General features: G+C 38.9%; 1 protein-coding gene across 11 annotated transcripts in view; it reads right to left on the reverse strand.

Moving 5' to 3' along the window:
- Window positions 1-13,285, reverse strand: part of ppp6r3 (protein phosphatase 6, regulatory subunit 3) — a 44,246-nt gene that overhangs the window by 20,525 nt on the left and 10,436 nt on the right. For 7 of the 11 annotated variants that reach the window (XM_036568026.1, XM_036568025.1, XM_036568023.1 and 4 more), the window contains exons 1-13: window positions 11,514-11,740; window positions 10,235-10,421; window positions 9,348-9,485; window positions 8,522-8,587; window positions 8,318-8,430; window positions 7,507-7,620; window positions 7,278-7,407; window positions 4,261-4,413; window positions 2,802-2,957; window positions 2,646-2,710; window positions 1,888-2,003; window positions 1,465-1,550; window positions 167-253 (exon numbers count right to left, since the gene is read on the reverse strand). In XM_036568026.1, the coding sequence (XP_036423919.1) occupies window positions 167-253; window positions 1,465-1,550; window positions 1,888-2,003; window positions 2,646-2,710; window positions 2,802-2,957; window positions 4,261-4,413; window positions 7,278-7,407; window positions 7,507-7,620; window positions 8,318-8,430; window positions 8,522-8,587; window positions 9,348-9,485; window positions 10,235-10,421; window positions 11,514-11,740 (1,638 nt within the window). Of the gene's footprint in view, window positions 1-166; window positions 254-1,464; window positions 1,551-1,887; window positions 2,004-2,645; window positions 2,711-2,801; window positions 2,958-4,260; window positions 4,414-7,277; window positions 7,408-7,506; window positions 7,621-8,317; window positions 8,431-8,521; window positions 8,588-9,347; window positions 9,486-10,234; window positions 10,422-11,513; window positions 11,748-13,285 lie in introns of those variants that run through there. The other 4 variants (XM_036568029.1, XM_036568019.1, XM_036568018.1 and 1 more) reach the window with 1 other exon arrangement.

Raw genomic sequence — 13,285 nt, forward strand, 5'->3', positions numbered from 1 at the left:
CAGAACGTGCACGCTACTCGTGACCACGACAAATGCATCATTAGTTAAAACGTACAGATGTTAGCCTTACTAGATACAGTATTAGTGCCGGAACAGATTAAGACTACAACACAATGCGGAAAAAACAGGGAAATATGAAGAGGAGCTCATTACTTTACAGACTTACTTGTTGCAGAGAGGAATCCTGGTGGAAACCGCTGTCTTTGAAATCTACCTCATCGTCACTGGATGAGTGAATATGATGCGTGTTAACCTGCAAATGCAAACAAATGAATGAATAAAGCATTTCCATTACAGCAAACTGGAATTTCAAAAAGCTACAGGTAGCAGAATCTCATTTTTGTTCAGAACCTTTTCCTCAACAGATGCTACATTTCATTTGTATTATAATTATATACCGATCAGGCATAACATTCTGACCACCTCCTCGTTTCTACGCTCATTGTCCATTTTATCAGCTCCATTTACTATATAGGTGCACTTTGTAGTTCTACAGTTACAGACTGTAGTCCATCTGTTTCTCTGATACTTTGTTAGCCCCCTTTTACCCTGTTCTTCAGTGGTCTGCTGTGTCTGATCCACTCAGACCAGCGCAACACACACCACCACCATATCAGTGTCACTGCAGTGCTGAGAATGATCCACCACCCAACAGGGTAAAAGGGGGCTAACAAAGTATGCAGAGAAACAGATGGACTACAGTCCAAGGCGAGGCTTACAGCAGACTGTGCAGCGAGTGGGCGGAGCTCGTTACTCTGACGTAGCAACAAGCTGCTCGTTAAGGAACTATAATTTGGTGAAGGAACTGCGAACATTAAAACATATTAAACGCCGCGTTCACGGCCCAGTTTAATAATTTATTACTTTATTTATTTAACTGCTGTATAAAAGCAATAGAACACTCGAGGAGTGTGTTATCGCCAATATTTATGGCGACCAAATTGCAGCCGTGATGTTATTTCGCAAGAACACACTCCCTCTCGAGTTCTACTGCTTAAGTAAGCCATGAAATCATAACAATCTAACAAGAATCTTCCAAAGCTAAAAACAGTAGCTTTTGCAGCTCTTTGGCACCTGAAAGTTTTCTTCTGTCTATTTTTAAAGGTAAACGTAATAATTTGGGCATACAGTTAGCATCATGCTAATCAGTGGGCTATAAGAGCTCATAACTTGCTACATTAGCCTGTAGCTCCAGTTCTAAAACGAAATAAGTAAACTTTAGACACCAAACAAGTCTTGGTGGCTACTCAGCTACATTTGGGCTAAGAGAGGAAAGCTGACGTGCTGAAAAGAGCACTAAGCCTGTTCTTCTGAAAACCCGAGTCACAATACAAACAGCTTATTCTCCAAACTGACCGTCATTCAGAAACACTACCTGCACAGAACATCCCTGAGATGCACTGACAGATGGAGAAACCAAACCAGGCCAATACTGACATTAACACACCAACACATGGCACTTACTAAGTCTACAGTGTTTTTCTTGTTTGTGTCTGCTAGCTGCCCCGAGGTGAAGGCTTCCCATCTCTCCCGGTCGTCCTCCTGGAGCTCTGCAGAAGACAGCAACGGGAAAGATCCGGTTATGTTAGAGAAAAAGATCTTCAAATGAGTGAAAAGCAGCTGCATTAAATGAAATCATAAATCCATGACTGTGTTCACCATCAGATGCTCTGCTGATCCACAGGCTGTTCTGATCTGTGTGTTCAGCTCACACAGATAACCTGTTTATTTACAGGCAAACAGCTGCATTACAGTGACTCCATCATATTACGTTATATTAGTAAATATCTATCAACCGTCTCTGATCAGCAGCTGTGTCCAGTATGTTCAGGAAGCGTGTCCAGTCACTCAAGGAGTGAAAGAACCACTGAAGGACTGAAAACACACCTGAGATGAGCTGCTGGATCTGAGCCCCGTTGGGGCCTTTGTCACTGTTATGCACTATAGCGTTGGCTATTCTGGTCAGGTGACCCATGTAGCCTCTCCGACGACCACCTTCAGCCCTAGAGAGAGAGAGAGAGAAAAAGAGTCAGATATAAATAGAATGAAAGAAAGAAAGAAGAGAAAGACAGAGACAGAAAGAGAAAGGAAGGAGGGAGAAAAAGTAACAAAAACGTGAGAGCAGAGAAAAAAAAAAAAAAAAGAGTAAAGAGAAAAACAAAAAGAAGAGGATAAATCAGACAAGAAGAAAAAAGAGGAAAAAATAAAGACAAAGGGAGAAAGAGAGAAAAGTCAGTGAGTGATAGAAAACAGAAGGAAAAAAGAGAAAGAAAAAAACAGAAAAAAGAAGAGAAAGCAGAAAATTAAGCGAGACAGAAACAGAAAGGAGAGACAGAAAAACAAATTAAGGAAAAGGGCAAAAGAAAGGAAAAAAAAAGAGAGGAAAAAAGAAAAAGGAAAAAGAAAGAAAAATAAAGAGGAAGGGAGAAAGACAGAATACAAGTCAAAAAGAGTGATACAAAAGAAAACAGAGGGAGACAAAGGAAAGAAACACAAAGCAGAAAAAGTGAGTGGGACAGAAGCAGAAAGGAGACAGAAAAAAGTGCAAAAGAAAGAAAAAAGAAGAGAAAAATAACGGAGTGGAAAAGAGAGAAAAAAGACTGACTGCCTGTAACGTTTCTGAGACGTCTGTGTTCGTTACTCACTGTTCTTTCTCGTTGGAGCTCCACGCGTCTAAGATTCTCTGAATCAGTCGGCACTTCTGAAAGAGCTGAGGGACAAAAACACAAACGGCTCAAGAGTTAAATTAAACAAAAACAAGCAGTTTTGAAAACAGATTCGGCTGAAGGCTAAACACTCACGTGTGTGATGAGGATGTTTTCTCTGACGGGCTCTTGGTCTTCGTCTCTGTTGATTTCTACGTCGCTTTGGGTCGGGGGCATCGCTAATATCATGGCAGCACAGATTTCTACTTGTATGTGCAGGAAGTTATTCCATATGTATTTGAAGTACATATCCTGGAGATACGATGAAGAAACAGTAACTATTTCAGTTCATTTCTATTTAAGCATTTCTATGTGCTGCGTTAAAGGTGCAGTGTGTAATATTTAGAGGGGATCTATTAGCAGAAATGGAATATATTAAACAAAACTGTTCATTAGTGTATGATCACCTGAAACGACCAATCGCCGTTTTCGTTATCTTAGAATGAGCCTTCGTATCTACACAGTGAGCGGCTCTTCTTCCAACAGAGGCTGCCACCGCCATGTTTCTATAGTAGCCCTGAACGGATAAACCAAACACTGCCTCTAGGGCAGGGATGTCAAACTCAACCAGTAAAGGGGCCATATTAAAAAATCTCATCAAATCTGTGGGCCAGAGAAAAAAAATGCTTTTATTATTTAATTTTCAATTAATGTTGTGCTATAATCCCAACTGGCCAACATGGACACTTGAAGTATTCAAAATTTAAAATGTCCCCAGGTGCTCAGTCTCAAACGCTTGAGTTAATTTATATTTGCTAATTCAGCCTTTAACCCTGAACGTTGGCACACAGACTGCTGGCCACCAAAGTAAAGCAGACACTCACCTAGCTAGTAGCTGACGAGACGGCAAAGAGAGAAAGATTTAACCAGAACAGGGATAATTCAGATACTATTTGCATTTATAATCAAGTCAGTTGGTTTCCTGATACGTTTAATCCGCAATGAGAAACTCAAACACTAAAAAGTCACAAATCTGAAGTCAGACTCTCATTCACCAGCCTCTTATCGAATTTTCCCGTTCCACCTTAAGTGGTGCAGCAGTTACATTCTGCCTCAGGTACCATTTAAGGTGGAATGGGAAAATTCGAACAAGAAGCGATTTCAGCCTCGTAAAAAGTCGAATATTGAGAGACATTTTACAAGAAACTGTTCTACTTTTGAGGAAATGTTTCCAGCTGGAGATGCGAGAAAAGCAGCTATAACTGAGCTAAAGCTTAAAGCAGAGAAAAGGAAGTCTGCGCTTATTTTATTATTTTTAGCCTATTATTACTATTCTTATTTTTCAGTCTACACTAGTACATTAGCACATACTGAGACAGGGAGTAAAATGGACCAGCCAGGATGGTAAAACGGACATAAAATGCTGCGGCACCAAAGGTATTTCGATTTTTGTTTAAAGGACAATGGCTTTTCTTAACATTTGGGTTGTGATTCCTGTACTTTACACTTGGAAAGGGAAGGGTGAGGGAGGGTGATTTAGTTGGTTGCAGTCGGCAACCTCACCACTAAATTTTACACACTGCACCTTTAATGATGATCTGTCAGCAGGACTTACAAGAATGACGCCCAGCATGTTGAGGTTGATCAGCTCCTGGTTGATGATATGCGTGTTGGTCTGCAGAAGACTGGCCACTAGTCTGACCACATTAAGGCGCGTGTTCCCCACCGGCGGGTCCAGCACCCCCCACGTGGTCTTCAAAACGGTTTTCTGATCAAACGAAAGCAAACATCACTCTTCATTACCTGAGTCAAGAATCCAGTCTTTACTACCCAACAAACTCAAATCAGTCAAACAAAAACAACAATGATGGGTTAACCTGAACTGAGTATCTTTTATAAAAGATCAGGAGCACATAAAGGAAATAATTAGCAAGACAGCTGGTTGACATACATCTTCAAAAATTCTGTGATTTTCTCATGCTCACTGGCAGTGGAAACTGGCGAGTGATAGACCGTAAATTCCGAAGAAAAAAAAACAAAAAAAAACCCAGAGTCAAAACCAAAGCTCTGAACTGTTGTGTTTTCATTCCTTCTTTCATTTAGAAAGAAATAATATTTTGGAACAAAAACACAATAGAAAACCTGCTCATTCTTAAATACTTATGGAGCAGAAACGTTAGGAGTCACTGTCTGTGTTTACATGCAAAGATTTCTGCAAATCCGAATGAATACATTCCCATTACAGATTTGGACTGAGGTGTTTATATGAACACTCTATTCAACAATCTGACGAAAATCTTCATTTATATGCTCACTACAAGTAATCTGATCCAAAATGACGCGCATGCGTGGAGTACCACTTAAACGTTACCATGACAGCGAGCATCACGTGAGGTCCAGTCTACTTCGTCTCCTCTGCATATGACGCGACGCACATGTGCAGAACATACTTACACGGTCCGATTGGAAACGTAATCCGATACAGGCGTTTACATGGCTATCATTCTTCTATTTAATGGATTATTTACAGGATTACACGACTCGTTCAATCGGATAGAAATTGTATTCCGAATGGCCTCAATCGGACTAGACTATTCCACTTGAAGTGTTTACATGGACGTATTCTATTCCGATTGAGCTATGAGTCGGATTATTAATGGATTATTAGGATGGATGTAAACGTGGCTAATCATTTTCTAACTCCACTGATAATGTAAACACTGCATCTGAGCTCATTCTGATCAGATTTACCTCGAGTAAATTTGCTTTTTGATACCCACAGTCGTATGCTTACATTTAAACACCCCACCTCCTATTACACGTTTTATAGCTTTTATAAGTGATCATAAATAAATGTTGGAAACAACACATGAATAGTGTAAAAACAAAAATGTCTAAAACCTTTGAAATATTATATAAAACTAAATGTATCTCAAATCAGAAATCATTATACACACTGTATTGTTTGCTCATAGTTCCATGTTACCTTCTGCGTGTATCTGTGTGCGGGAGGAACAAACAAAACCAACACTAATTTTCAAGCTACAGAAGATTTAAGAATTGTAAATTAATCTGATTATTATGAACCAACCAACACATTCATTCATTCATTCATCATCTAAACCGCTTATCCTTCTGGGTCGCGGTGGGGTGCTGGAGCCTATCCCAGCTGTCATTGGGCGGAAGGCAGGATACACCCTGGACAGGTCGCCAGTCCATCGCAGCCAACCAACACATCACTTATTTATTTACATGCTTTAAAATTGTGATGTAGTTGATTTTAATACTGCACAGAAAATGTATAAACCATAAAATAATTCACTTCCTAACTGTATTCAGATAAAGATAACGCCAGTATGAACATAGAAGAATAGGTATGTTTTAAAAACTCTAATAAGGGCAAATATAAAGAGGTTTCATATCTGTCAAAGTGGTAAACTTGTGGAAGGGTTGTGACAAGGAATTAAGAATGTGCAGGTCACTGTGCAAATTAAAAAAATGTTTAAAAATATGATGGTAAACAAATACAAACTGAGGTATTTGAGGTATGAGATCATTATTGTGCATGAAATGTTGGTTTTTGTTTCGTCTTCATATTGACTAAACAATGTCTTCATACTGTCTAGCAGTGAAAGGATCATCTATTAAGAGTATGCTGGGTAAAAAAAAAAATCAGTACTACAAAAATAAGTCTAAATAACACAATCCAAAGGGAAGATGGCATTTTCCTGCATGTTTTAGTCCACAACTTCTAACTGTTTTGCTGAGTTCAACATATGGATGGATGGATGGATGGATAAATTAATAAATAAAAATTGTTTTCTAGTGTTTGGAATATTTTGAAAATCTTTACATTGTGTGTAGATTTCATGATGAATAGACTCCCCCCACACCCCCCGCCAAAAAAAACAAAAAAAAAAACAAAAAACCTGGAAAACACAAACAACCCTTTCACTCTGGTTCCATTGCCTTACACTGAAAGTATGTTTTTTCCTTCTAGTGTAAAGTTACCACATACACACATAAATACATATGCCATAAAATGTTGCACAGGCCACATTTTGTTTTATAAATTCTCCCCCAACATATTAAATTCATTAAATAGTAAATAAATAGTAATTGTGTATTAAAATGTGCAGAAGTGAGTTCTCTGTTGTTTTGTTAACTTATTTTCACAAAGAAAAACAAAACAGAATCTGAGCAGGTGCGCATGAAGTTGCTCTTCAAGAGATTTACTGATACTGATTCTAGTACTTCTCCAAATCTATTACTTTACTATATTAGTCCGACAGAAAGCCTGTGTAAAAGAACCAGAATGAAGTGTTTTGTTCTAACTGGTCGAGGAACGTTAAGTCAGTGCTGCAACACAAGAATGGAAATGTTTAAATGTCCGTCCAGCTCAGAGAAAACGGATCGATTTTTTAAAAATTGTTCCTGAATGCTGAACAAAAACAGTTTGGTTTTGATGGAAAGGCAAGAACACCAGAAGAACAACAGAGAATGTATCATTCAAATTCAGAACGTTTTGTCCTTTTACTTACATAAACAGTGCAACAGAATCAGTGTTTGTTGTTGCTCCTTCATCAAACTGTGTAGTTAGAGAAAATAAGCGCCACCCCCACCTACGCTCACCTTTGGAGGCTCCAGCAGGAGTTGGTGGAAATCTTTCAGCCTGGGTCTGACTGCATCAAGAATGCTCTGATTAACAGAGAAGGACGGGTGATTCAGTCCAGGAGGACAGAGCTCCAGATGGCCTTCAAACCTGCAAATCAAAAGAGTAAACAATCTATTTAGAGACTGAGTGAGTAAGAACATAAACATGCATGTAAAGGAAAAGAACACTGAAGACACTGGAACTCACGCTGGTCGCCGCGTCTCGAACAGCGTTAGCAGGATCTGGATTACGCTGACTATCGCAGACTCGTTCTTCTCTTTGTCAAAGATGTTGGACAGCAGCTGCTCTACAGTCTCTTGTCTAGAAAAAATAAATATATAAATCAAACATGCCTCTCGGCCTATGGCTGAAAGGTTTTTTTTTCTTTAATATAGATCGCAATTTGAAAGAGTGCAATTCTAATTATGCAATTTAATTGTAGCCTACATTAGCCACGTTTACATGCAGCCTGACAATCCTTTAATAATCTGACTAATAGCTCAGAAAACAGATATGCAGAGATTAAGCAAAGGATCTACACTGCTAAAGCTCTCCTCTGATAATCAGTCATTTTTCACCCGTCACACTGTCACCATGCCAACGTTTGCGTGGTGTGAACACCACTGATCGCAAACTGCTTTAAGGCACAGAATAGCTCGTTTCCCAACGTGAACACGTAAACACAGCGTTAAAATAAAAACTTGTTACATTAACCGACACTGAACATGAAGAATGCTTTTTCCTTTTGTAAAGTCACTTTTTTGGAGGTATTGTACTGACAACAGCGATATTTCAGCTTGCAAGGAAGAATCAGCTTTAGGGTGTAATTATTACTTAAAGAATAATCAGAAAAAGTTATTTATTGCAAAATAAATGAAGCAAAAAAACTCTACAGTCCTATAGCTTGTCTCATTTCTGTAATGAAAAGGAATTATTTAGATTATCAATGCAAAAATAAAATGATCAGCAGCAACTCTAAACTGAAGTGAGTGAGCTCGTCCCAACGAGAGAGACATACTTCTCCAGTGTGGCCAGCAGGGGGTCGGGCTCGGAGCAGCCCTGTACCTGGAACATCTGATCTCTACTGAGGCGGATGATCTCGCACAGCGACTGGGATGCATTTGAGTGTCTCTACAGAAGAAAGAAAACAGAATTATTTAAGTAAAGCCCATTAGAAAAAAGCCCGGGTAGGGCAGAGTATTATTATGGGGCGTTCACTTACATCCTCATCCTGAGAGGGCTGTAACATGTCCACCAGCCTCTGGATCACCTTCTCCTCGTTCAACCACTGATGAAGCAGATAAAGGCAGAACACTTTAACCAGCTTATTAAACAACTTTCTAATCATTTTTGCATTAAGTCTAAGGCCAGAAACAGACTTAACGCAAGTACGCCAACACAAACGACAGCGCTCGGCCAACGCTTGGTTCTTCTGTGCAAACGTACCGTGTGTTCTTATGTTGCTGTGGTAGTTAAAACACTTAGTACTGCAGGGGGCGCTAGAAGACAATTCGGAGAGGATCTACTGTTATTCCATCAGCTTCACCAGCTAAACGTGGGCGGTAAAGGAGAGCGAGCCGTCTTTGCGTGAGACTCAATTGCTCGTCTATTATGGCAGTTGAGAAAACACGCTGGCGGTACTGCTTTGACAGGCTTGGCGGTCATTATAGCGCCCCCTGCTGTAACACTCAGAATGCAGCTCGAGTTTATGAAATGCATCATCACACATTTTTGAATGCAACTGCATGCGAAACCCCGTCTGCGTAGTTCAAAGCGCCTGCTTTCTTGTCCTTGCGTATATTGTTTTTCGGGCCTTAGAGCAGGGGTGTCAAACTCAGGTCCTGACAGGTCACAGCTCCGCAGAGATTAACGTTTTCCCTCTTTTTTTCACTTAACAAATCCTCGCTGGTTGAATCAGGGCATGTTTAAACGAAGTGGGACATTACCTCCGCAGTGCTGTGTTCCACCAGAGCTGCAGTCCGACCCTTCAAACTGATTGAAGAGACTGAACAGTCAGAGAGACAATAAGGAAATAAGTGAACACTCACGTTTAAAACGTCTTGCCTAAGCTGCTGTGGCTCGATGCAGGTGAGCATCCTGAGGAGAAGGTCCATGATGGCTGAGGTTCCTATGTGTTTGATCATTAGATCCACAAAATCTTCCCTCTTTCTCAGGAACTCCACAATCTACACACAACACAGCAGTCATGCAACGAGTTTTGGGTTAGGTTTTGTGAAAGTGAAATTTATTCAGGTTCTGATTAGACAGTTTCCTACTTTTAAAATACACCAAAGAGAATTTTAAACAGTTCTGTAAACGTTAACCAGGCAGAAAAATTCACTGATGTGTATTTCAAAACAACTTAAAAGCACCAAACAAAAGAAACACACTAGTTTACCAAGATTTTACCTATTTATAATCAATTGTCAGGTTTGAGTCAAGTTTTTCTAACAAAGCGACGGTAACACTTTACTTGGATGGTCCACTGTAGATGCTTTGTAGATGTTCAGTCTATCTTTAAGTAACATTCAACTAAAAATCTTATAAATGCGAGTGAACTTAGAGTTGAGTGTGGAAGATTCTTTTAAATCTACCCCAACCCTAAACCTAATTCTAACCTGAACCTTAAGGAAAACCTACTCCTACTCCTAAACCTAATCCTAACAATAATGTTGTTGATCATCAACTGAGTATCACCAGACAGTTTGTTAACATCTGTACATCATCTATAGGGGACCATCCAAATAAAGTGTGACCCAAGCGACATAAAACCGTTTTGGACACTAACATCACGGTAAGCTATCGTTTAAGGGCTAGAAGGCTGAATAACGCAAAGCCCTAAGCATTTTGAGGGTGAAAACACTATTAGATTAACTATACTTGAAACCCAGCACTCAAATTCGTTCTAGACTGAGGGTAACACTAGCGAACTCACCTGCTCCGGCTTTCTGCCGATGAGGATGCTCAGGACCTTGCTGAAAAAGCTGGCCAGGAGAGGGTTCAGAGGAGGCTCGTTCTGCAGAAAGCCGTAGAGTTTCATCAATAAACTCTCGTCCTCGCCTAATCTGTCGTTGATCTGCCCAACATCTGAGGTGAGGAGCTCACAGGATATGTTGGGGTACCTAAGAAATGATACAGAACATAAAAAATAATAAGCTACAGAAAAATCCAGATATATAATCATTTTTTAAAGTTTTTTTTCCCTTCAGTTTTTAATTTAAACATGCACACTTAAACATGGTTCTTCAGGGATCTTTGGTAAAGAAAATGGTTCTTTATAGAACCATGACCACTGAAAGAGCCCTCTGCGTGATTAAAGAGTTCTGTGCACGGTAAAATGGTTCCTTAGATTGATGGAAAATGGTTCTATTTAACACCTTTTTGAAAAGGGCTCTTTATAGCACGAAAAGGGGTTCTTCTACTGTAAAGGCCAGGTATCATAACAATAGAAGAGCCTTGTTTGGTGACATAGAACCCTTTTCAAAAATGTTCTATATAAAACCATCTGTAGCACATTCTCCATCAATCTGAACAACCATTTAATGATGCAAAGAACCCTTTCATCATGCAAAGGGTTCTTTAAGTGTTCATGTTCTATAGAGAACCATTTTCTTCATTAAAGAACCCCTGAAGAACCATCATTTTTAAGAGTGTAGGCTCATGCAGCTCAAGATGGATAAATACAGGAAAGATCTAAATGTAGGCTACTGAAATAAACAGGAACCTAGAGATCAGCACCCTGTTATGAAATTAGTGTTATTTCTGTGTTGTACAGTCAAAAAAGATGGTTCTTCAAGGGTTCTTTATTAAAGAAAATAGTTCTTTATAGAACCATCAACACTCAAAAGAACGCTTTGCATGATTAAAGGGTTCTTTGCATCATGAAAACCTTCTTTCTGATGGATAATGTGATGTGTATTGTTTTATAAAGAACCTTTTTTTTGAAAATGGTTCCATATAGCATGTCAAGCTTGTAACAATAGAAGACCCCTTCTGGGTGCCATACAGAACCTTTTCATGATGCAAAAAAACCTTTAACCATGCAAAAAGTTTCAGTGTTCATGGCTCTATAAAGAACCATTTTCTTTACTAAAGAACCCTTGAAGAACCATCTTCAAGAGTGTACATCATAACACAGGCACCTGAGTCTGTAACTGAGAGTATAAAACTAATCCAACAGACGGAAAGTCGGGCCGCTCGCTCATGGATCTTACTTGTATTTAATCTTCTCCTCCACGTCGTCACTTGGCTCCTGAGTGATGTATCCCACCAGGTCCTCCATGCACTGCGGTCGCACGAGGAAGTCCACCAGCTTGTGGTTCTGAGCTTTACACTCCTGCAGGACGTCCTCTTCGTCCATCACCTCCGTCAGAGTCACGTCCTCCTTATCCAGGAGTGTGTCGATGTGCGACGTCGTGTGCAGGTCAAACTTCCAAAACATGGTGCTTCTGTAGATCAAACAAAACAAAAAAGATTAGTTTCTGCATCGCTCAAAGACAAAAGGCAATAATAATAATAGTAATAGATAATCCTTTATTAGTCCCTCAACATAAAAATCCACAGTGCAACAGCAAAAAAGAGACAGCAAGGTACTCAAGAAAAGTAGTAACAAGAGAATTAACTTAATTAACAAGGTTGCAGTTTGTTACTTATTGCTGTATAGACTATATTTATAATTCTTAAGATAAACAATACAAAATCTATTCTTCCCATAAACTCTAGTTAGAAAAATTAACAATATAAATATTATAAATAAAAACAAGCAAAAAATAAATAAATAAATAAAATTCAACACTAAGGATATTTTAACAAAACTGTACATGAAGTACTGATTATACTGCACACAGGAATGGTGATGAATTAACAATATAAACACTGTAAATAGAAATGGCACAAAAAGCAGCAAAAATAAATAAAATTCATAACAGTAGTAATAACAGTAAATATGTACACAGCATCTTTTCAAAAAAAAGCTTACAAAACAGATGGCAAAACGAAACAGAAACAAGACTGAAAATAAAAGATGGTAAAATCTGACCTAAAACTACAGAAATTTATACTTAACTATCTGCTTTCACACAAAGTTGCCAGTTTATTAGCTTCTCATCCTCTAGCCCTTCATTAATGGTCAGTTTCTGACCACAGAACTGCTCTCAGCTGGATTTTTTTTGAGTGAACAGTCCACTTTCAACCTAACAGCAATACTAATGTGTGCAAAAACCCAATCGACTGCTGTGTCTAATCCACTTGCATGGACAGCACACACCATGTCAGCGCCACTGCTGAGTTGAGAGAGGACCACCACCCAAATAATATATGTAGTGGTCTCTTTCCATCGATAAATGGGGTAAAAAGGGCTAATAAACTGTGCAGTAACAGATGAGCTACAGTCTGTATTTGTACACTTACAAAGTGCACCTGTACGGTAGGGGTTTCTGATAAAATGGCCAAGTGCACATACATGGTAGGTAGGGCTGAACAATTCATCAGTTTTGCATAATAATTAAATGTAAAATTAAATGTTTAAGGGTTACAGAGTTGGTGAAAAAAGGCTTGTGGCTGCTTGTATAAAGCATTTTAAGCATTTATCTTAAGTTAAAAGTTTAAAGGATACATTTAAAGCTTTATATTTAAGTTTAACCCTAAATATACAGCTATAACTGTCAAAAAGCACCAGAGTTTAAACTTAAGATCTAAATTGTAAATCACAATTATGGCTTTTCTTCACTTTCCACTTAAACATTTCCCTGGAGAGATTTTATGTAGCTCACTTAAAATAAAGGGGGAAGTTAAAGTCAAAATTCATTTATGTTTTGCACAAATGACCACAGGAGCTTAATTTATAGAAAAAACCCAATTAAAATCACATTAGTGGAAAAACTGCAGTCAGATATTTTTCCTTAAGTCTTACTGCCCTGATACATTTCCGATAAAATGGCCATGGGCAGGTGCTTTCGATAAAATGGCCGATGAGAATGGCTAGAAG

Source organism: Colossoma macropomum, unplaced genomic scaffold, assembly GCF_904425465.1.
Source record: "Colossoma macropomum unplaced genomic scaffold, Colossoma_macropomum, whole genome shotgun sequence".
NCBI lineage: Eukaryota > Metazoa > Chordata > Actinopteri > Characiformes > Serrasalmidae > Colossoma > Colossoma macropomum.